Here is a 22216-nt window from a genome sequence, read left to right on the forward strand (position 1 = left end):
CCGCATCGACGACCAGGAGGACGACGAGGAGGCGGGCCGACGTCGAGGGAGGTGGCCGCGTCGGCTCGAGCGGCGGCGTGCTCATGGCTCGCCGACTCGACTGCTGGACCCAGGCGAGAGCAAGCCGGGGTGAAGCGGTCGAGGGAGCGAGGAGCGCGAGCGAGGGCGCGAGGAGGTGCGAGGAGGAGGGCGCCGGCCCGGGTGGCGGTCGCGCGCAGGAACGAGGACGAGGGGTCACCCGTGTGGGCGCTCATGGCTGCCACTCGCCCCTGGCTGTGGTGCGGCGAGAGCTGGGCGAGGTGACCGAGACGAGGGCGAGGCGGTGGGGGGCGACGACGACGGGGACGAGGTCGGGTAGAATCGCGCTAGTCTCGGTGCGACGGGTCGAGTCTGGTGAGGGTGTACGCTGGGTCGCACACTGCGCTCGCGGTCGAGCGAGAAGGTGGGAGCGACACCAACCCGACTCGAGCCAACCTCCGCATCGTTGACCCCCTCCGCCGTCTTCCCTCGCCCCGTGCGCCGCCAGTGACTGTCCAGACTCGACAGGCAGTAGCCTTGTACCAGCTTCCAACTCGAACCAGCACTGCCCGACGAGCTCCTGTCGACCCGGGTCCCGCCCTCGCCGTCCTCATCACCTCGACGCTCCTCCAGCGTCGCACACTCGCACAACTGCCAGACAGGCACGCCCAGCCCAGTCACGACCTCGCCACCATGTCGTACCCGGCCACCGCCCAACAACAGCAGGCCCTGTTCGCCCACATGAACCCGCTCGCCCACCAACAACAACAAGCGCACGCTCAAGCTCAGTACGCCCAGCTGCAAGCTCAGGCCAGGGGCAACCCGCAGCTACAGCAGCAGCTTCACGCACAGTGCGTCCCCCTCAAGCCTCCCCTCGCCCCTCGTCCCGTCCTCGACCTCGCCCTGACTTGGTCCCTCTCGCCGCTCGCAGACAGCTTCGCGCCATGCAGCAGCAGCAGGGCGCACCGGCCCCTGCACCTGTCGTACCTGCCTCACAGCCCGCCGGCATCTCGTCCCGCGAGCGCGACGTCGGCGACGGCGACGACCACTACCGCAACGCCAAGTGCGCCTTCTTCCACTTCCCTCGCCCGCGCCCTCGGCCGTCCATACTTACCGCTCTCCTTTCCTCGAAACAGACGCCGCAAGCCCACCGACCGCTCGCTCCCGTCATCCTTCAAGCCCTCGCTCCCGTCCTCGGTCCCGCCCGGCCCGTCCGATCTCGCCCTCGCGCCCTCGCTCGACGCCCTCGACCGCCTCGGCGACGCCTACAAGCGCCTCCAGGACATCGAGCGCAAAGTCGACTGGACCGTCGCTCGCAAAGCCGTCGAGGTTCAGGAAAAGGCGACCGGCACCGTCGGCCGCGGCGAGCCTGTGCGTCTCCCTTTTCTCTGGCTCTCGGCCGCCCTCATCCCGCCCGCCCGTCCTGACCCTCGTCTTCCCCCTCCAGTTCCGCCGCACGTTGCGCATCCACGTCACGGCGACTGCGCGCGACCAACCTTGGCAGCTCTCGACCGACGACCTGGCCAAGGAGGGCGACAAGGAGGCCGTCCCCGACCCGGCCACCGAGGCCGAGAACAAGCCCGACACGGCCAGTGACGACACCAAGGTCAAGGTCCCGCGCGTCGAGGTGCGCGTGACCGGCGAGATCCTCGAGGTGCGTCGCCTCGTGTCCCTCTTTCCTCCGGCCCGACGTCCTGACCAATCTCGTTCCTGCGCGCAGGACGACCGCTACCCGTCAAGCTCGACCCCGTTCACGACCTTCCTCCACCGCCTCGTTGTCGAGACGCCTTCGCGCGACCCGGCCGTCCAGCCCGTCGGCGCTCAGCCCCTGTCGTGGACCCGCCCCTCGCCGCACGCTCAGCAGCCGTCGTCGCCGCCCAAGCTCCCCGCCGCGCTCGAGTCGTCGCACCCACTGTCGGGCGGGCCCGACACCAAGCTCGACCTCAAGCTGTCGCTGTACGTCGCCCACCCGGCCGGCGACCGGTACGCGCTCCACCCCGAGCTCGCCAGCGTGCTCGACACGGCCGAGGCCGACCGCGTCGGCGTCCTCGAGGCCCTGTGGAGCTACGCCAAGAGCCGCGGCCTCGTCGAGGAAAACTCGGACGCGTCGGCCGCAGGCGCCGCGACGGCCCCGCAGCAGCAGCCGGGCGCCCAGGTCAAGAGCGGCATCAAACCCGACGACCGCCTGCGCAAGTTCTTTGGCAACGTCGGCCTCGTCCAGTTCCACCACCTGCCCGAGTACCTGAACCGGCTCCTCCTGCCGCCACCGCCGCGCCAGTTTGTCCTGTCGGTCCCCGTCTCGGCCGACGCCGCGGCCGCACAGCCGCAGCACTTTGCGTTCGACACGCCCATCTACGTCCCATCGCCGGTCCAGCCTGCCCTCGACAGCGCCTTGCGCGCCCTGTCGTCGCTCGTCAACCCGGCAGCGACGTCGCCGCCGACCGGCTCGACGACCTCGCCCGCCGCCGTCCTCGCGGCCGAGCTGTCGGCGCTCGACGACAAGCTCGCCCTCAACGCGCTCGCGACGCGCCAGCACGCGCAGCAGCTGCACGCCCTACAGGGCTTTGCGCGCGACCCGCGCGGGTTCCTCGAGCGGTGGGTCGACTCGCAGCGGGCGCGCTCGCCGACGTGCTCGCCGCGACGTCGACGGGCTCGGCGCGCTCGGCGGGCGCGCTCGCAGGCGGCAGCGACGGCGTGCTCGGCCCGAGGTGGCGCGACGAGATCCGCAAGGCCGACAGCTGGGACGCGCCGTGGGTCAAGGAGGCCGTCGAGGTGTGGGCCCTGAGGGACGTCGAGGGCAAGGCGCAGCGTGCGAGGCAGGCCCAGGTGCTCCAGCAGCAGCAGGCGTACGCGCAGCAGCAGCAGCAGGCGCAGTACCATGCGAACGCGGCGGTCGGGTACGGCAGGAGGTAGATACTCTCTCGTGTCGTGCAACGACAGGTTTCCTCTCTTTTCTCGAGCTCTCGAGTCTCTGCTGCACGAGATAGAGAAGACGGCTGCACTGCGAGAGCGAGATCTACAAGAGCGAAAAGAGAGCGTCTCATTGCAATCGCGCGAGCGCACGCTCCGTCATCGCGACGACCTGCGTACGGGCGAGAGGTTCAGTAAAGGCGAGAGGCGAGAGATCTATAGAGAACGAGGACGACGCACCTGCGAGATGTCGGGCCGGTCGTCCGGGTTGACCTTGATCATGGCCTTGACGAGCTCGCGGAAGCTCTCGCTGTACTGGCCGTCGTCGGGGAAGCTGAACCGGCCGCCCATGGCCGCCATGGCGATCGACCCGCCGTGCTCCGACTGCTGCGTCGTCTCGAATGGCGACGTACCGTACGCCATGGCGTACAACGTGCACCCGAGGGACCAGATGTCGACCGCCTCGGTCAAGGTCGTGCCCGTCTTGACCTGTGACAACGAGGCCAGGGTCAGTCCCCGACGCTTTTCGAAGAGAGGGCGTAGTCCACTAGGCGAGAGAGGAACGAGCCGACGCACGTCGAAGAGTTCCGGCGCCCGGAACGGCATCGAGCAGTGCTCGGCGGCGAGGTCCTGCTGCAGGAGCGCGACACGACGATCCGGGATCGGGATGCGCGCCGGGAGCGCGGAGCCAAAGTCCATCAGGACGGGCGTCTCGTTGTCGTCGGCGAGCATGACGTTGGCCTGCAGGCGTCGGGGACGAGAAGACGGTCAATCACGGGGTGCGAGAGCGCGAAATGGAGAAACCGACACGCACAGGCTTGATGTCGCGGTGCGCCCATGGCGTAAAGCTGCCCTTCTGGCCCTCGACCGGCTCACCCTTGTCCACCGTCCCTCCCGTCGCCCGTTGCCCGTCGCCGAGCCGCCCGAGAACGGTCGCGCCGTCCTCCTCGCCCATGCCCGGCACGTCGTCATCTTCTTCGAGCTGCTGCCGTGCGCTCTCGAGCCCGCCGATGAGCGCCTGGCCCTCGTTGGTCCCGCTGCGCAACCCGCCGCTCTCCTCGTCCTCGTCCTCCTCCTCGAACTCGTCCAGCTCCTCGCCCGTCGAGATCTCGGCGTCGGACCGCCCTTGCGGCGGATACGCCTGCGCGCCCATCTTTGGCCGCCGGGTGCTGGTGCGAGTCGACGACGAGGTGCCCCGGGCTGACGGGCCCGACTGGTGGAGGTGCATGGCGCGCACGGCGAGGCACGTGCCGTGGAAGATGGACAGCATCTGCTTCTCGGGGTAGCGATCGCCGTTGACGGCGTTGGCCGAGATGACGTTCTGCACGCTGCGCGCGGCGGCGAAACGAGGGTCAGATCAAGGGAGGAACCGTCGAGGCAGAAGAAAAGGTCGAGCGCACGTTCCATTCTTGTAGAAGGGCAGGAAGAGCTGCGCGCAGTCAGAGGTGTCAGATACGAGTACGTCACGGCGACAAAGAGGAGGATGAGGGACGCACGTAGATGACCTTGCCGTCGCCCTCGCGGTCCTGGACGACGCAGCTGTCGAGGCAGCGGATGATGTTGGGGTGGCGGAACCGCTTGTAGGCTGTGTCACGGGGTGGGTTCGAGGTCAGGCTTGCTCCGAGACCGCTCGAACTGGGCCAGGGACGCACCCTCGACCTCCTTGAGGGCAGCCTTGACAGAGTCGGACCCGAGCGGACAGCGGATCTTCTTGAGGGCGAAGAGGCGCTTTGATGCGTTGTCTTGAGCGAGGTAGACCTGGTGCGGCGGGCGAGATTGGTGTCAGCTTGCGCGGCAGGGCAGGACGAGAGGGAGGGGGAGAGACGGGAGGGTGGGGGAGGACGTACATAGCTGAACCCGCCCTCGCCAAGCAGACGGAGCACCTTGAAGCTGCGCCCGTTCAGCTTGAGGGTTGCATCTGCGGGCAGGAAGCAGTGTCAGCCCCGTCGAGCGGGTGCGGGCGCGCGAAGGCGGTGCACGGCGTGTTCGTCGACGACGACAACGACGAGGAGAGAGGGGAGCGCACCAGTCTTGCAACACGACCCGGCCAGGGCGTAGAAGGCGTCCTTGACACTCTCGAGCAGCGCAGCAGCGTTCATCTCGAGCTGATGGACGAGTGGGAGGGGACGGAGCGAGCGGAGCCAGGGCGGGACAGCGATGAAGAGGTGGCAGCTCGCACATCGCTAGGACGGCAGCGTGCCGGGTTCTCTGCGCTTCTGACGCTCTCGTAGACCGGGTCCAGAGTCGAGAGAAAAGGCGAGGGACGAGACGGCTTGTCGACCTCGTCCAGCTCTCGCAGTCAAGGAGGCTCTCCGTGCCGCGCACCGAGCCGCGAGCTCAACGGCGCTGCATTCTCAGCGCCTGCGCCATCTACAGCTTGGCCTGCAGCTGCTCCCGCCGCCGCTCGCCGCCCGTCGTCCTGCTCTTCCGGTTGTCCTCCTCGCGGGCCCACTCTGCGACGGCGTCGCACAGGCCGTCGACCTCGCGCACCGTGTTGCCCGCATGCAGGCACACTCGGACGCGCTCCTCGCCGTGCGGCACCGTCGGGTGCGTGATTGGGCGCGAGAGGAAGCCGCGAGTCCGGAGGAAGGCGGCGAGAGGGCGAGGGGACGAGGTGAGGAGCGGGATGATGGGCGACGTGGGCGGATGAGGTGTGACGCGAGTCAAAGGCGACGTGACGATGGCGACGAGGTGCGGCGGCAAGGAGACGGACGAGGTGCTGGGGAGGAGGCTCGAGAGCCGCGAGAAGAGGCGGAGCGCGAGCGTGTGGACGTGCGCGGCGGGCTGTGGCGAGGACGGGCAACTCGGTCAGTCTCGTCGTTAGGACAGACTATTGAGAGGGGAGGAGAGGAGAAGGCCGGGACGCACCGCCTCGCTGTGACCTTGCTCGAGCATCTCGAGCGACTTGACGACGGCGAGCGCGCTCAGGTGCGTCATGACGGTCGAGTAGATGAGCGGGCGTGCGTAGTTGATCAGGTAGTCGCGGATCAAGGGCGAGGCGAGGACGACAGCTGCGAGGCGACACACGAGAAGGAGGGTCAGCAAGTCGAAGGGGCGAGAGGGAGAGAAAAGGGCGGGACGGACCGCCGCTGCAGGCCATCGCCTTGCCGAACGTGTGGACCCGCACTGTCACTCGATGCTCGAGACCGAGCGCCGCGACGAGCCCTCGCCCTCGCACGCCGTACAGCCCGGACGAGTGCGCCTGCGAGAAATGGAGAGAGTCAGGCACCACGCTCGAGCGAGGGGAGAGAAGAGGGCGGGAGCTAGACGCACCTCGTCGACCACCAGGTGCACGTTCCCTCGAGGAAGTACTCGGTCGATCGCGTCGACCATCTCGCGCAGCGGGGCCAGGTCGCCGTCCATCGAGTACAGCGACTCGACGCCGACCCACACGCTCCTCTCGCCTGCCCGCACGCCCTCGTCCCGCGCAGCGATGCCCTCGAGGACCCGCTCGAGTGACTCGACGCGGTTGTGCCGGAACGCGCGCCGGCGCTCGCTCGGGACGCGGCTCGCGCGCATGCCATCGTGCATGCTCGCGTGCACGAGCTCGTCGTAGACGATCCAGTCGTCCGGGGCCGGCAGGCACGTCCACAGGCCGACGTTGGCGTCGAAGCCTGAGTTGAACACGAGCGCGGCCGGCGCGTCGAAGAAGGCGGCGAGGCGTCGCTCGAGCGAAGCGTGGAGGGGCGTATTGCCGTCGAGGAGGCGCGAAGACGGCGGGCCGTACAGCGGCGTTGCAGTACCATCGTCGACGGTCGCGAGAGCGTCGACGAGCTTGCGTCGGAGGACGGGCGACCGAGCGAACGACAGGTAGTCGTTCGACGAGAAGTCGACGAGGTTGGAGCTGGCGGGCGGTGCAGGGTCGAGCTGGCGCAGCATCTGCCTCGACTTGCGCGAGTCGAGGGTCGCCTTGAGTCGATCGTCGAGCGCGGACGGCATCTGCGCGAGAGGGAACCGAGGTCAGCTCGTCGCAGTGTCGAGAGGATTGCCCGTCGCCGAGGGACAAACGCCGACGGCTGCCGCGCCTCCAGCGGGTCGTCCATCGAGCGCTCGAGGCTTTGGACGCAGCGGCTGGGCGACCTGGGGCTGTGTCGCGCCGTTCCGCGAGTCGACCGTCGCCCGGCGGTGTGCCGTCCCTCCTCGATGTCCCGCCCTCGAGGCTGGCCGTGAGAGCGCGCAGTCTCTCTCAGAGCTCTGCACCGACAGTTCTGACCACCGCTGTGCGAGCCCTAGCGCGCGCGTCCTCCTCGTCGGCGTGCACCGCCTCGCTCGCCCTCATCGCGCCTCTGAGCTGCCCCCAACCTGGCGACCGCGAGCCTCGTGGACTCAAGTCGGTGTGGACCACCGTCTCGACAGAGAGAGAGAGAGACAGGGGACGCACGATCGCAGCTTGCGCCGGCGGGGAGAGCTTGCGGGTGTTACGAGGCTCTGCTCTCTACCGGCGCCCGTCAGATTACTAGCGAGCGCTTGACTCTGCATTGTAATCGTGCTGTCGAGGGGAGGGTCCAGAACTGGAGTCGAGTGGGGCCGAAGCTTCCCCGCCTTTCCTTTCCCTCCTCCTCCCCTCTCTCTCTCTCCCTCTCCCCTCTCACCGACACTCGCACCACCTCTCAGCACTCGCCTCGCACACACTCAAACTCTCCCCACAACTTCTACTACCTACCGTGCGTCCCACACTCTCCTCGTTCAGATTGAGGCCGGCCACGTCGCGTGACTCGCCCCCCGGTCCCTCCTCACTCGCACCTCGCATGGGCGTGGGCGAGTCTCAGCGTGGAGACCGAGGACTATCGCAGCAGGTCGAGCAGGATCTGGCCCGGTCTCGAGCGAGGAGCAGGCGAGGGGGAGGCTAGCCTCTGGGCGACGGGTGGGGGGAGCGGGACCACGACGAGGGCAGAAGCGCACGGGCGGGACAGACGAGGGCAGAGGTGGCGAGCACGAGGGCGGGACACGGGCAGGTCGACAGGCGCTTACCGTGGTTGCTCGCCGTCGCAGACCTCGAAACGCCCAAGATGCCTATCACCGTCATCAAGTCCGAGGACGAGTACCTGCGCGCTGTGCGTCCCCCGCCCTCTCTGTATCTACAACACGAGCCCGGCTAACAAGCCCCGCCGTCGCCCGCAGATCAAGGAGTCGGGCATCACGGCCGTCGAGTTTGTCGCGCCGTGGGACGAGTCGTGGTCCGTCCCTCGCTCCACTCTCTCCTGTCTCGACGGAATCGACTCTGACGAGAGCCGCATGGACCTGAAACAGCAAGGCCATCTCGCCCAAGTTCCAGGAGTACTCGGACAACCCGCGCTGGAAGGACATCCACTTCTACAAGCTCGACATCTGCGACCAGCAGGTCCGTCCTCCTCTTCCTCCTCCCGTGTGCCCCCTTCTCAAATCCCTCAGTCGACTGACACTCTTGAGGATCGCCCGCAGGACGCCGCCATGACGGCGCACGTCGACATGGCCCCGACCTTCCACTTTTACCGCGACGGCGCCAAGATCAAGGAGTACGTCGGCTCGTCGTACCCGGCCCTCGAGGTGCGCTTCCGCTCTCTCTCTCGTGCTCGCGCGCCGTGCTTGCGCGGCCGACCTGACCGTCGAGCCTCTCCCTCCCCGCACAGCGCACCATGGGCGCCCTCGTGAGCGGCCACTAGCGCGCCACGTCCCTCTCGCAAACTCGCACCCGCATCGCGCCTCTGTCTCTCTCTGCCTACCCGTCCAGCTGTACACCCTGTGCAGGCCACCTCGTCGTCGAGAGGCGGCTCAATGCGCGAGGGCAAAAACTCGAGGAGGAGGTCGTCGTCTTTTGTAGCTTTCTCGAGGGTGCATGTCTGCCCAAGTTTCCTCTCACATTTGCGCGGCTGCGAGCTCGAAAGTATGAAAGCGTCCGTCGTCGAGGCCAAGCTCGTCGAGACGAGACGAGACGAGACGAGTCGGTCGCGAGCCTCGTTCCCGACATGCAGCTCTCTCTACTCTCAGCGGCGGCTCGGGTTCGATCTTCTGATAAGCTGCGTGTGGACCATCAACGGTGTCGAGAGCGAGAGAGCGCGACGCGTCTCGCCACCGCCCACCACCTCAGCACCCGCGAATCTCTCGCAGCTCGCAGCGGCTTGTTCTAGCGACGTATCGCTGCTCGAAGGCGAGTAGGCTTCGCGCATGACAGCGTCAAGCGGGTCGCTCGTGTCTTTGGCAGCGCGAGAGATCTGCTCAGCGGCAAGAGAGCCCGCAAAGTCGAGTTTGAGAAGGTCGAGCGCCAACTACGTCGACGCGGTCCGTGCGTCGGCTCCCTCGGTGCTCTCCCGCCTTCCTTGCTGGACGGAGCGATCTTACCTCTCGAGAAACGTCTGTTGCGCTCGAGATCTAGAGGTGCCTCAAAACAGAGCGCGTCGGGCGCGAGAGGGTCAGTCGAGTAGTGCGTCGCGAACCTGCGAGTCGACCTCGTGCTGGGTCTGCTCGTCAAAGCGGCGTACTCTCGCGCTGTTGCTCTCGAGAAGGCTCGGCTCGTCGGAGCTTGGCACCCACAGACGGGAGCCGGTCCCCTCACAAAGCTGCGTCGGCGGAGGAAGAGGGCAAAGCCGGCAAACGAGCACGAGTTGCACGAAATCTATGCGAGCTGCGACCTCCTCCTGCGACGAGAGGCGCGCTCGAACCTTTTCAGAACGAAGGAGAGCAGAGAATGGGATCTAGTCGGAGGCCGGGAAGAGAGAAAAGACGAAGAGGGAGGGAAACTCAAGCCGACGAGGGCATCTTGGCGACGATGGACGAGCGGCGCGAGCGCATGCGCGCCTGCGCCTCGCCCTTGCGGATAGTCGCAAAGACGTCGCCGTAGAATCTGCGCCGAGAAAGAGCTCGTGAGTCGACGCTCGGGCGAGAGGGAAACGTGGCTCGAGGAGGAGAGAGGTGGACGCACGAGCCGTTCAGGCCCGCCTGAGGCGCAATGCCCGACTCGTAGGTCGAGTCCCACTTGGCGACGATGTCGTCGACGACGGGCCTGCCGGCGATCACGAGGTTCTGGATGGCCGGCTCGAAGCCACCTTGCTCGGCCTCGAACGCCGTGTAGGCGTCGTCGGACTGCTTAGGCGCCCGGTCAAAGTCCGACGCAGTGCGAAGGAGGACGATGCGCGAGTAGTCGACGAGGCCGGCCTTGTGCGCGCGGACCATGGCCTCGAGCGTCGCGTTGTCCTCCTGGGCGGTCGTGCAGTAGCGGCCCTTGCCGGCGGTCATGAGCTCGGTGTAGTTGCCCCACGTCTCGGCGAGGAGCGTGCCGGCAAAGTAGGCGTCCGAGCAGAGGCTGCGGACGAGGACAAGGACGAGAAGTCAGGGTCGAGAAGGCGAAAGGCGGAAAGGAGTAACGAGCGGACGCACGTGTCGCACGAGGTGACGACCGGGCCCTCGTTGGCGGGCGCAAAGTCGAACTTCTTGCGGTACTGCTGAGCGACGCTCGAGTCGTTGAGCTTGACGCCCTGGGTGAGGTTCATGACGCGGTCGAGAAGGTTGGTGTTGAGCTCGAACACCTCGGTGCCGTACAGGCTCGAGACCTGTCGTCGCAGAGTGTGTCAGAGCGCGCGTCTTTCGAAGGTAGGCGAGAGGATGGACGCACGTCCGGGAGCTGGCCAGGAGCCTTGGTGCCGAGAGCCCACTGCGGAAGGGGTGCGAGCGGCGAGTTAGCGCCGCTCGATAGAGCGCCTCTGCGACAAACGACGACGAGTGAGAGAGAGAGAGTTGCACGCACGTAGCCAGTAGTCCAGTTCGAGGGCATCTGGCGAGCGTCGAGCTCGTACGCGAGGCCGCTCTGGACGGAGAAGCGGGCGAACGCGGCGGTGCCGAGGGTTCCGAGGTGAGGGTTGACGCCGCCGATACCGGCAATGAGGAAGTAGGTGCTCGTGAGGTCGAACTGGGTGTTGAGCGTCATGGCCATGACTGCGAGCCGTAGAGGGTGAGCTGACTTTCCGACGGCGAGGAGGAGGAGGGGGAGAGGACGACTGGGACGCACTCGTCGTCGCGGCGTTGATCTCGGCTTCGCCCGTCGTAATGATGCACACGTCGCGGTTGCGGTCGCAGTTGATGGTCGGGAACAGCGGCGACGCGCCGTTGAACGGGTACTCGACCTCGAGCGGCTGGTCGAGCGCGCCGTCCTGCAGCCACACCTCGCGCTCAGGCGTGAACATCGAGATGATCATGACCTTTGGCTTGATCGTGACCTCCTTCTTGGCGAGCTCGTGGGTGGGAGCGACGGCGACGGGCGCGGGTGCGGCCAGCGCAGAGCCGGCGAGGGCGAGGGAAGCGAGCGACTTGAGCGTGCGGAGCATGGCGACAGGCGGGTCCTCGTCGGTCGCACGGTGCGGGTAGAGAGCAAGAGAGGACGAGAGCGACGAGAGAGGACGCGAGAGCGAGCTGCGCGGGTTCCCCGATGCGGCCGTCGGCCGAAGAAAACTGATGAGGGGGGAGCGACAGCGCTATCTCGACCTGCCAGGGGGGAAAGTCCGACGGGCGCCGACGCGCTAGACTCCGCGAGGGACGCAGCGCGAGGCGACGAGCCCAAAAATGGGCGAGAGCGGCGCAGGAGAAGCAGCGGAAGGAGGGGTTCGTCGGGTCGATCGCTCTCGGGCTCGGACGCCGCTCGCTATCTTTGCCGCTCGGACCCACCGCGAGGTCGACTGCGCGACTTTGGCTCGACTGCACCGCTCGCACGCTTTCCAGAGTCGAGCAGCGTCGAGTAAGTTAGAGCGGCTCGCGTTTGTGCGGGATCGAGCACACGGAGAGCGGAGGCGGGGCGTGGAGAAGCTGCCCAAGGGCGAGTCGACGCTCGCCGACGCTCGACGCGCTTGTATGCAGCAAAGGGGTGTATTGCAGGGTGGCACAAGCGACAGGGACGGCATAGACGGAACGACACGATACGGCGAGAGAGAAGGAAAGAAAGCCGCCTCCACCCCGCTCACTCGACGACGTCGACCTCCTCCTCCTTGACCGGCGCCGCCGTTCTCTTGCCGAAGACGAAGCCGACCTGGCCACCGCGCACGCACAGCGTGCCGTTGCCCTCGTGCGGGATCGGGTCCTCGCCCTGGTCGGCCTTGACCATGCGCTCGTAGATGACGGTCTGCAGGAGGCCGTCCTCGAGCTTGTCGAGCGCCGCCTCGTCGGCGCAGTCGTAATGCGTCCAGGTCTTGAGGATCGACAGGTTGCGGCGCTGCTTCGACATCTGCGAGGAACAGAGAGTGGGTCAGGGCTGCGGCGGCGAGAGGGAAAGGGACGCGAAAAATGGAAAGAGAGGGTTCGAGCGCACCTTGCGAACGGCATCTTCATCCTGAAACTGCGACGCCTGGACAAAGCCGTCCATCTCGTCGTCGCTGTCCGACAGGTCCTCGTCCTCGAGGCCGTCCTCGTCGGCGCCGGGCGCCTCGCCAAAGTGGCAGCGGCAGCCCGTGAGCTCGTGCGTCTGGCACGCGACGCCCTCGTGCAGCGAAAAGAGGTTGCGGAGCTGTGGGCGCGAGCCGAGAAGGATTCAGTAAAGGAATCGGGCCGTAGAAGGGAGAGAGGGGCAGACGCACCTCGTCGAGCGTGAACGCGTCCTTGGCCTTGGCGGCTCCCTTCCCGTCCTGGTCCTGTAGGAGGATCGCGAGTCAGTCCACGGCTCGATGACGCATCGTCTCGGCGAGAGGAGAGAAGCGGACGCACCATGACCGAGCCGCTGAGGGCGAGCTTGATGATCTGGCGCTGGAAGACGACCTCGTCGATCGTGCCGGCCGTGAGGAAGCGGTAGATGAAGCAGTCGCGCTTCTGGCCCTCGCGGTGGATGCTGTCGGCACAGTTTGACGGGTCAGTGACGGCAGGACGAGAGCTCGACGTGGGAGAGAGAGAGAGGGGGCGCACCGAGCCATGGCCTGCAGGTCGTTCGACGGGTTCCAGTCGCTGTCGACCTGGACGAGCCTTGAGGCGCCGATGACTAGAGGATAAGAGAGTGTCAGTACAGGGAGCCAAGGGCATCTGAGGGGGCGAGAGAGGGGGACGCACTGTTGAGGCCCGTGCCACCGCCTTTACTCGAGAGGAGGAAGACGACTGTGGGAGGACGGCGTCGGTAAACGGCGTAAGGCGAGCGTTCCTGCACTCGAGAGAAAGGTGGGACGCACACTGGTTCTTCTGCGTGCCTCGGTTGAACGACTCGACCATCGGGATGCGGTCCATCTGCGGCGTCTTGCTGCTCAGGGGGTCGGCGAGGACGAGTCAGAGCCCGGCTTGCACCAGAGACAGAGACAGGAAGGAAAGGGGCTCGTGGCGCACCCGTCGAGCCGGCAGTAAGGGTACTTCTTGCGCTTGCAGTGCGTCTCGATGAGGTCGAGCGTGGTCGTGTAGTTCGAGACGATGACGATCTTCTCCTCCGACCGGTTGCGCAGCTCGGCGAGCATGGTGCCGAGAACCGAGAGCTTGCCTGTCGACGGGGCGAGAGAGAGTGAGCGGTGCGCGAGGGGAGAGAGAGCGCTCGAGGACGCACCCGAGAGGTGAAAGTCGGCCGGGTCGGCGTCCATGGGCAGGACGTTGAGCATCGACTCGTCGAGGTGGCCAAGACCCTTTTCCTGCAGGCGCACGGGAGCGAATGTGAGCTCGAGTGACGGGAAGAGAAGAGGCGAGACATGAGGCGCACCTTGATGTGCTTCATGAGGAGGCCCGGCGAGGTGCTGAGCTTGAGGATCGACTGGAGGAGGGCGAGACCTTGTTGGCCGTTCTCGCCCTTGAGCAACGACTTGATGCGCGACGACGACAAGACCTCGCGGTACAGGCGGAGCTGGATCTCGGTCGGGCGGATGAACACGGTGAACTCGACTGCGCACGACGACGAGCAGGGTCAGTGGCGGCGTGACGACGGCGTACGAGCGAGAGTCGGGCGCACACTTGGGCGGAAGGTGCTTGAGGATGACGTCGTTGGTGCGGCGCAGGACAAAGTGGCCCTGGGTCGCCATGAGCGACTCGCGAGCGTCCTTGCCCGCCTCCTTCTGCTTGGCCGTCGCGTTTGGCGCACGCGCTGCGACGATGGGCGTCTCGTAGTCTGCGGCGCTCAGAGAAGAGAGTCAGGATGACGCAGGAACGAGTGAGAGAACCGGGCGGACGCACTGCGCTTGAAGTAGCCGGCGTCGTTCAAGATGCCCGGGTTGACAAAGTCTGCGACGACGAGGGACACAGTCCGTCGGTGAACGCTCGACACAGAGTGGCAGAAAGAGAGACGCACCGAGCATCGCGAACAGCTCGCCGAGGTTGTTCTGGATGGGCGTGCCCGAGAGAATGATCCGGCGCATGCACGAGAGCGACTGCAGCGCGATCGTCGTCTTGGCGGCGGCCGACTTGAGGCGGTGACCTGCAGGGACGGCGTTTCGTGTGAGTCGAACGTGAGAGGGAGGGAGGGGAGAGAGGACTGGGCGCAAGGCGACGCACCCTCGTCGCAGATGATCAGGCCGATCGGCGGCTGGGCGTACTTGACGTCGTCGATGTAGGCGCGGACCTGCGACAGCTCGAACGTGAGGCAGTACTCGAGGGCGATGGGGAGGGGGCGAGGACGGACCTTGTCGTAGCCGACGATGAGGACGTCGTAGCTCTTGTTCCTCGCGAAGGTGCTGACCGGGTGGTCGGCGTCGGCGACGTAGACCCGCAGCTTGTCGCGCCCGAGCCACTTGCGGATCTCGGCGCTCCAGTTCTGCGTGGAAGAAGCGTTCGTGAGCCCGTCGTGGTGGACAAGGAGGAGAGAGAGCGGTCCGGCGCACCTTGATGAGCGTGACGGGGCAGACGATCATGACGCGCTCGACGACGCCGGCGGATCCGCCCTGGTACGGGTTCTGCTCTGCAGGTGCGCAAAGAGTGTCAGGGAATGTCGCCGTCAAGAGAGAGAGAGGGCAAGAGGCGCACTGAGGAGGGTCCACATGAGCGCGATCGACTGGATCGTCTTGCCGAGGCCCATGTCGTCGGCAAGCAGGCACCCTTGGCCCGTCGTCTTCATGCCCATGACGCACTGTTGAGAGGAGAGAGGGGCGGCGAGAGTCAATACTCGGCTCGTACCAGGGGCAGAGAGACAAAGATCAAGGGGCGGGGAAGAGCGAGCGCACCTCGTACATGAACGCGACTCCCCTGCGAGGTGGCGAGCATCGTCAGTTCATGCACGAGAAGGATTGAGGCGCGGGAAAGAGGAAAGGGGACGCACTCCCTTTGATGCTGACGCAGCTTGTCGCCGATGAGCGGGTCGACGACGACGTCGACGATGGGCAAGTTCCTGCGGCAGGAGAGGTCAGGACCGCCTGATCGTCGACTGCACTCGTTCACGTGATCAGGCGAGATGGGACGCACTTCTTGTTGTAGATGGCCTGGTGCTCCTCGTTCGGGCGGCGCATGACGAGCGCGCCCTCGGCGTTCGGGTCGAATCTTGCGCCCTTGCGCACCTCCTTGATGCCGTACGCCGAGCTCGACGACACGACCGACATGCTCGCGAGGCCGGACATCTTGAACCTGGCGGCGCCCGGCGGGAGGGCCGCCTTTGCCGTCTCGAGCGGCGTCTGGGCGCGAGCCGAGCGAGCGCGCTCGGGCGAGCCCGACGCCATGCGCTGCGCGAGCGGGTTGGTCGCCTTGGCGGCTGACGGGGCGCGGAACGGCTTGAGGGCGAGGGCAGTGGGCTGGACGGCGCTGAGCTGCGTCGAGCGCTGCGAGCTCCCGGCGGCGTTGGCGGCGCCGGCGGACGAGCGGCTCGTGACCATGTCGCCAATCTGAGGTGCAGGCAAGCATGAGCGTAAGTCGGAGGAAAAGAGAGAGAGAAGGCAGCGGGCGCACCTCGATTTCCAGGTCGCCGACGCGAAGAAGGTCGCCCTCGTCGAGCTCCCGCTTGGACATGGTCGTCGTGCCGAGGCTGCAGGTTCGAGGCAGTCAGGCTCGGCTCGCCATGAAGAAGGAGAGCGACTGAGCGCACCGTTTGCCCGTGTCGATGTCGGTCAACTCGGCCTTGTCGCCGCGCAGAAGGAGGATCCCGTCGCCCTCCCAAGTCGGATGCTTCTTCTGCGTGCGCTTGCGCCTGCGAGCGAACGAATCAGGGTCTGCTGCGTCACGTAGTAGAGGCATCGAGACGGACCACTGGCACTGCACGCGAGGAGGGCGAGTCAGAGTGCGCGTGACGGGGAGGCAGGACAGGAGAGGTCGAGGAGGGACGCACGTTGTACCGCTTGACCGCCCCACCGCTCTGCGACACCGTCCAACTGCTGCTCGTCGCGCCGACTGACTTGCCGCCACCAAGCTTGACGTCCGGCGACGAGGACACGCCGTCGCCGAGCACCGTCGAGTCGATCTCGACGTCCATGTCGTCCTCGCTGACGAGCCCGTCGTCCTCGTCCTCCTCGTTCTCCTGCTGCATGACGTCATCGACGTGCCCTCGCCGACTGCTTGACACATCCGACTGCGACGAGTCGCGGCGGAAGAGCGGCTGCGACTTGGCCGACGAGCTCGGGAGGCGGACAGGGAGCGACGTCGTGCGCGCCGGCACCGTCGCCTTGCCGAGAGCACGCTCGAGAGCTTGATCTGCTGCCGACAGGCGGGAGACCGGGCGCGCCGCCGGCGCCGAGCCGACCGCCGCGGACGCCGACCGAGGCGACTCGAGGCGGCGCTTCTTCTGCGACGAGGGCCGCTCGACGTGCTCGGGCGGCGAGTTCTCGAGCTCGTCATCCGAGTCGGAAGACGCGTCGAGGACGGCGCGCCCTTTGCCCTTGCCCTTGGCCGAGCCGTCCCTCGACGCCTTGAGCTCCTCGAGTTTGCGCTCGCGCGCCGCGCGCGCCGAGTCGGACGTGACGGGCGAGCCGCGCTCGGCCACGACGACGGGCGTGCTGTTCTCGCGCAGCCTGCTCGGCATGGGCTGCGAGCTCGTGCTGCTGCCGAGGAGCGGGCGCTTGGCCGCCGAGGCGGGCGCCGGCGGTTTGAACGGCGTGAACTGCTTGACGGCGGGCTGGTTCCAGAGCTTGCCGGTCGACTCGGGCGTGTCGGTGCCGACGACGGGCGTGGCGGCGACAGGGCGACTTGACGAGGACGGGCGCGGCGTGTGCGGCTTCGAGGTCGACCCGGTCGCGATCATGCCCGGCCGCGTGAGGTAGCCCGGGACCGCCTTGGCGGGCGTCGAAGTCGACGAGTGGTCGTCGCCGGCCGAGCCGCCGTGGACGTTGCGGTAGTACTCCTTGAGCGAGATCTCGCTCTCGACCTGCACGAGGGAGCGCGGTCAGTACCCGGGCTCACAGGATGAGGACAGAGGGCGACATGGACGTACTCGGACCTCCTTCTTGTTGCTGATGCTGAACTCGTCGTCCTCGGCCGGCGGCTTGAGCAGGTTCTTGGCGCCGAGGCTGTTCGAGAGGGGAGGAGAGAGGGAGGGTCAGGTCGACGGATACGTCCAGGCCAGAACGAGGGGACACGCACAGAACGCCCTCGTCCGAGTGCACCGTCACGCCGAGTCCACACACGAGCATGAACTGCGAGAGGATGGGTCGTCAGACGGGTCGTCCAGGACGGACGCTAGCGAGAGAGGGGGAGGGGGAGGACAAGGAGGACGAGCGGCTCACCCCGTCGCTGCAAGGGGGGCAAGAGGCAGTAGAGCGTCAGTAACGGTCACTGTCCACTATCCGGCGCACGCGGCCGAGAGAGAGAACGCGAGACGCACGACTCCCACGTCTTGTTCTTGCGCGCCTGGAAGTTGCGCCACTGGACGGTCCACGCGCGCTTTCCGCGAGATCTACCACCTTGATGCGACATCTGCGCAGAGACGTGCGCGAGTCTGGCGGGTCGGAGGGGCGCGAGGTGGCCGAGGGAAGGTCGGGTTTGATGAGGAGGGTTGGGCGGCGAGGGCGGAGGCGGCAGGCGGCGTGGGCGTGTGGAAAGGGGTTCAGGCGGTTGCCAAACGTGTGCTGGAGATGCTGGAGTCGAGCAGCAGGCAGCCTAGGCCGTGTGCGACGAGCGAACGGGGCGAAAGAGCCGAGGCGACGCGGCGCGTCGTCGCTCGTCGCCGGCGGACAGCTTCGCTCGTCTCGCTGTGCGCTCCGCAGAAGTCCAGGGCTGTTGCAAGTGTGCGAGGTGCAGCTCACGGGCCGAGCATCCAGTGCGCGACTCGGGCGGGCTCTCGGACACCTCTTCCACACCGGCAAATTCGCGGCGACTCGGGAGGAGAGGCGATACACAGACTGTGATGCAGGACGACATGCAGAGAGGTACAGAGAGACACAGAAAGACAACAGCCTACGGTAGACGACGCGCCCGAGCCCGCCTTGCCCGCCGCTCGCACTCAAGACCCATAACTCACCGCGCCGACCTGGCTCAGCGTCGGCGCCTCCTTCTCCTCGTCCTCGCCGGCGACACCATCCGTCGTCGCCGTCCCTGGCCGCCTCGTGCTGAGCGACCCCCGCTCCTTCATGTACGAGTCGGCCTCGGTCGACGAGGGCGCGCCCTGGTCGCCCTCGTCGACGCCGAGGACGGCTCGGCGCCGGTCCCGCAACTGGCAGTACCGCGCCGCGCAGGTAAAGGCGCACATGAGGCCCACGAAGGCGATCATGAGGGACGAGCCCTGCGTAAAGGCGGGCGCCGACGTCGTGCGGAAGAAGACGACCTGGAACTGTGGAGGCGACGATGGGGAAGGTCAGTGCGCGAGTTGACGGCGGGCCGAGACTAGGGTGGAGAGGACGGACCCAGGCGTTGAAGGCGTAGCTGACGACTGCAAAGAAGGAAGGGACTGCCTTCAGTGTCCCGTACCTCCAGCGAGACGAACGTTGGGGAAAGGAAAGGGCAAGGGACGCACCGTTCATCGTCGCGAGGACAAGGCTCCTCGCCTGCTCATCGTACACCAGCAGCTCGTTGGCCCACACAAAGTTGCTCATCTGACCGGCGAACGAGATGCTGCAAGATCGCGACTCGAGTCAGCCTCGCTCGAGGTCGCTCAGGTTGGGCAGGGAGGAAGAGGAGAGGCGGGCGCACCCGGATAGGTAAAAGGCGACGTAGTAGGCGCCTCGAGGGATCGTTCCAGGGTGCAGGCCGCCGACGAGGACGAGCGTGGCCGAGACGAGGACGCCCAGTGCGACGACGAGGTTGACGGCGAAGCGGTCCCGGGTGCGGTGGTCGGTCCAGACGGCCTGCTCGACGAGGTGTGAGTCTCGTGCTCGAACGCGATACCGAGAGAGGGGACGACAGAGCGACGCACCGTGACGAGGAGCGCGCCGATGGCGACCGCGTTGAGGCCCATCGGGTAGTGGTTGAGCTGCGCGACCGAGTAGACGGGCTTGCCCGCCGCCGAGCGCTGGAACTTCATCCAGACGGGCATGACGCCCCACGCGCCGTAAGACTCGAGCGCGCCGCCGGCGACCCTGCAGGAGCGCGACAGAGGCAAGTCAGGGAACTGTCGTTGACGGCAACGACGCTGACGCTCGAGCCGCAGGACGAGAGGAGAGGGAGAGGGGACGCACCAGATGAGCGACATGAGCCAGACCTCCCACCGGGCAAAGACGCGGCGCAGGATCGTGCGGTCGAGCTTGGTGGCCTGCCGCGGACCGAGGCGCGAGACGGCGAGAAGGCGCTCCTCGGGCGTGAACATGCGGGAACGAGTCTTGGCCGGCGTGTCGGGGAAGAGGAACAGACCCGATAGTGCGACAGGGACGGCTGCGAGGGACGAAGGTAAGTCAGTGAGTGCGCGAGACGAGGTCCGAGAGCGAGAGGACGACGCGCTGGCTGCGCCAGTCACCAGGAACTGCCACTGCCAGCCCTTGATGCCGTGCACCTCGTTGAGGTTCTTGTACAGCGCGCCTGCAGACAGGACAAGAGGAGGGTCAAGGTCCGTTCGTCGCGAGCCAACGACGAGGTCGAGAGGGCTCACCCTGCAGCGAGCCGGAAAACAGCGAGGCGACCTGGGCCGAGCACGCAAAGATGGCCGTGCGCTTGCCGAGCTCGGTCGGCTTGTACCATGCGCCCATGACGTAATGCTGCGGGAGGTCGAGGAGAGGAAGCAAGGCGGGCAAGTCAGTGCCGGACGAGGTCGAAGACGTGGCCAGGCTAGCTGAGACTCACAGCGCCGATGAAGGTAGACGACTCGGCCATGCCCTGGAAGAACTTGATGACGTAAACTGCGCACGAGAGACGCCGGTGAGCGACGTCGAGACAGGTGAGGAGCGAGGTCGACGGACGGTGCTCAACCTTGGTCGCTCCGGCGCCTGCCATCGTCAAGCCGCCCCAGATGACTGCGTGGACCGAAACATCAGTACGGATGCCCAGAGGGAGGACACGAGACACGTCGAGAGAGGACGCACCTCCATTGAGCGGGAAAAGGATCCTCGGGGGCAGGACGAGGAGGAGGAGGTTCTGCGGGATCTGGGCGATGGCGAAGCCGGCGGTGAAGCAGGCGATGACACTGCGGGAGCGAGGATAATCAGTACGCTGTCCAGATGAAGGTGAGGGACGTCGGGACGCACTTGTTGTACTCGCTGCTGAGCATGCCAAGGTCCTCCTGCGAGGGCGACGAACGAGGTCAGCCTGCTGTCGTCGTCGTCGGCGAGGGCAAGGAGGGGTGGACGCACGCGCAGACCAGATACACTGTGGGGCGTTGGAGGGGAGCCAGGGTCAGCTCGAGGCCAAGGCAGGGAGGGAACGGCGAGGAAGAGGGCGCACTAGGCGCTGATGACTGCGGGCGGGGCAGGGAGGTCAGCGCGTACACGGACGGCCGAGGGCAGGAGGGAGGGAGGACGCACAGTTGACGCGGTCGAGGTCTGCGCACGTGCGACGGGTCGAGGTGAGTGACATTGCCGACCGAGGAGCCGGAGGATGGGGTGGTGCGCACAGTTGAAGCAGAACCTGGGGGCGCGAACAAGGGCAGGTAGGCCAGGTCGCAGAGTAGGCTCGAGGACAGAGAAAGGTGGACGCACACGAGGCACAGGTAAGGGAGGATGAGCCAGTCGGCCTTGCGCAGGAGGGACCGCTCGACCGGGTCGACCGGCTCTGGCCACACGGCAGCGCGCGCACGCGATAGCCAGCGCATGCGACTGTGCGGGCGGTGGTGGTGGTGGCTCGCTCGCAAGCTTGGAGCCAAGGGGAGATGAGGGCAAGGAACGAGGGCCAAAGCTGGCTGGCTGGCGCTGCTCGAGTGTGCAGCTCGATCGTCCGTGAGTTACCGTGGCCGAGGCCCTCATCAAGCTCACGCGCCCGCACGCGCTGAAACCGCATTCAGTTATCGCCCCCGCCCGTACGTAATCGCTTCTTGTCCGCTCCTCCTCCTCCTCCTCCTCCTCGGCGGCTCTTCCTGACCTCGACGCTCAGTCGCCTCTCGCTCGCGTGCACACCTTGAGCAGCCGTCGAGCTCTGTCCTTCGCCCGTCGCCCAGCTACCTCGCCGTCGACTCGCCGCCGCCGTCCACGCCGCCAACTCGCATGCAGTCGCTCTTCTCGCTGTGGAGCTACGTCGGGTGGGCCGGTCCGTCCCCTTGTTCTCCTGCTCTGCACTTTGACCCCGCGCTCACCCCCTGCCCCTCGCAGGCCCTGCCTCGACCTCGCTCGACGACCACGACGGCGCACCTCCCTCGCCCGACGCCGAGCCCGCCTTTCCCTCGCTCCCCGCCGAGCTCGTCCTGCACATCCTCCTGTACATGCTCCCGCCAGCGTCCCACTCGACCCACACGGCGCGCACCTCGCACCTGCGCGCCCTCGCCCTCCTCTCGCGAGACTGCGCTCGGTGGGCCTCGCTCGAGCTGCGCCGCGACGTCCGCCTCGAGACGCACGAGCACGCGACGTGGTTCGTGCGCGACGTCCTGCGGCGGCGAGGGCGCGAGTGGGCGAGCGGCATCAAGGTGCTCCGCCTCGGGCGCGAGTCGGACGAGGACGGGCAAGGCGACGCCGTGTGGCGCAGCTCGAGCGCCGGGCGCACGGTCAAGGACCTGATGCGCATGTGCGAGGGCGTCGAGGAGCTGTGGGTGTGCGGGCTGAGCGGGATCCATCCGGGTGACCTCGCGCCGGCGCACAGTGCGTCCTCGCCCGCTCTCTCTTTCCTTCTCCTCCCCTCTATAGTGAGCCCAAGCTGACCTCTCTCTCGCCCGCAGAGCTTCGTCGGCTGTGGCTCAACGAGTCGCGCGTCACGCCAACCTCGAATCTTGCGGCACCACTCCGCCTTCCTCACCTCGACACCCTGTACCTGCGCGCCGTCATTTTCACCGGCCACGCCCTCCCCCAGCTCCTCGACATCATCGCCCTTCCCTCCCTGCGACACATCGAGTACCACTCGGTTCACCAGTCGTTGGTCTCGCCCGCACCCCGCCTCGCACCGCCTC

General features: G+C 66.8%; 6 protein-coding genes across 6 annotated transcripts; 2 read left to right on the forward strand and 4 right to left on the reverse strand.

Moving 5' to 3' along the window:
* Positions 1–630: 630 nt before the first annotated feature.
* On the forward strand, positions 631–2978 carry RHOBADRAFT_54400 (uncharacterized protein). The gene is made up of 6 exons (XM_018417290.1): positions 631–869; positions 950–1081; positions 1155–1389; positions 1466–1672; positions 1739–2660; positions 2699–2978. The coding sequence occupies exons 1-6, from the start codon at positions 712–714 to the stop codon at positions 2929–2931; spliced, it is 1887 nt and encodes a 628-aa protein (XP_018269852.1). The 5' UTR covers positions 631–711; the 3' UTR covers positions 2932–2978.
* Positions 2979–3000: 22 nt separating this feature from the next.
* Positions 3001–5054, reverse strand: RHOBADRAFT_66670 (uncharacterized protein). Its single transcript, XM_018419035.1, has 9 exons — positions 4955–5054; positions 4776–4846; positions 4581–4686; positions 4425–4513; positions 4329–4357; positions 3743–4256; positions 3505–3669; positions 3169–3417; positions 3001–3100 (listed from the first exon to the last, which is right to left on the reverse strand). The coding sequence occupies exons 1-9, from the start codon at positions 5025–5027 to the stop codon at positions 3059–3061; spliced, it is 1338 nt and encodes a 445-aa protein (XP_018269853.1). The 5' UTR covers positions 5028–5054; the 3' UTR covers positions 3001–3058.
* Positions 5055–5258: 204 nt separating this feature from the next.
* Positions 5259–7250, reverse strand: RHOBADRAFT_48659 (uncharacterized protein). Its single transcript, XM_018415169.1, has 4 exons — positions 6202–7250; positions 6013–6130; positions 5797–5939; positions 5259–5712 (listed from the first exon to the last, which is right to left on the reverse strand). Exons 1-4 carry the CDS (start codon positions 6865–6867, stop codon positions 5299–5301), a joined length of 1341 nt encoding a protein of 446 aa, XP_018269854.1. The 5' UTR covers positions 6868–7250; the 3' UTR covers positions 5259–5298.
* A 269-nt stretch (positions 7251–7519) lies between these two features.
* Positions 7520–8744, forward strand: RHOBADRAFT_65301 (uncharacterized protein). Its single transcript, XM_018418678.1, has 6 exons — positions 7520–7592; positions 7921–7982; positions 8050–8105; positions 8179–8269; positions 8350–8454; positions 8538–8744. Exons 2-6 carry the CDS (start codon positions 7938–7940, stop codon positions 8568–8570), a joined length of 330 nt encoding a protein of 109 aa, XP_018269855.1. The 5' UTR covers positions 7520–7592; positions 7921–7937; the 3' UTR covers positions 8571–8744.
* A 737-nt stretch (positions 8745–9481) lies between these two features.
* RHOBADRAFT_28192 (uncharacterized protein) lies at positions 9482–11136 on the reverse strand. The gene is made up of 6 exons (XM_018412819.1): positions 10910–11136; positions 10649–10836; positions 10517–10555; positions 10282–10454; positions 9827–10207; positions 9482–9748 (listed from the first exon to the last, which is right to left on the reverse strand). Exons 1-6 carry the CDS (start codon positions 11094–11096, stop codon positions 9646–9648), a joined length of 1071 nt encoding a protein of 356 aa, XP_018269856.1. The 5' UTR covers positions 11097–11136; the 3' UTR covers positions 9482–9645.
* Positions 11137–11747: 611 nt separating this feature from the next.
* On the reverse strand, positions 11748–20935 carry RHOBADRAFT_54404 (uncharacterized protein; the record flags this gene model as incomplete). The annotated part of the gene is made up of 45 exons (XM_018417291.1): positions 11748–12115; positions 12200–12394; positions 12465–12518; positions 12592–12712; positions 12787–12859; positions 12928–12972; positions 13044–13111; positions 13195–13342; positions 13406–13487; positions 13556–13734; positions 13802–13957; positions 14023–14070; positions 14138–14263; positions 14341–14599; positions 14667–14743; positions 14809–14911; positions 15006–15027; positions 15101–15169; positions 15244–15656; positions 15721–15796; positions 15857–15958; positions 16016–16023; positions 16097–17128; positions 17195–17270; positions 17344–17396; positions 17487–17493; positions 17585–17676; positions 18221–18529; positions 18603–18628; positions 18713–18810; positions 18889–19043; positions 19112–19274; positions 19374–19447; positions 19546–19566; positions 19649–19710; positions 19781–19886; positions 19972–20027; positions 20088–20141; positions 20211–20311; positions 20373–20407; positions 20478–20493; positions 20569–20581; positions 20649–20666; positions 20738–20751; positions 20823–20935. 45 exons carry the CDS (start codon positions 20933–20935, stop codon positions 11852–11854), a joined length of 5382 nt encoding a protein of 1793 aa, XP_018269857.1. The 3' UTR covers positions 11748–11851.
* Positions 20936–22216: the final 1281 nt, after the last annotated feature.

The sequence above is a fragment of the Rhodotorula graminis genome, assembly GCF_001329695.1.
Source record: "Rhodotorula graminis WP1 unplaced genomic scaffold RHOBAscaffold_9, whole genome shotgun sequence".
NCBI classification, from domain to species: Eukaryota; Fungi; Basidiomycota; class Microbotryomycetes; order Sporidiobolales; family Sporidiobolaceae; genus Rhodotorula; species Rhodotorula graminis.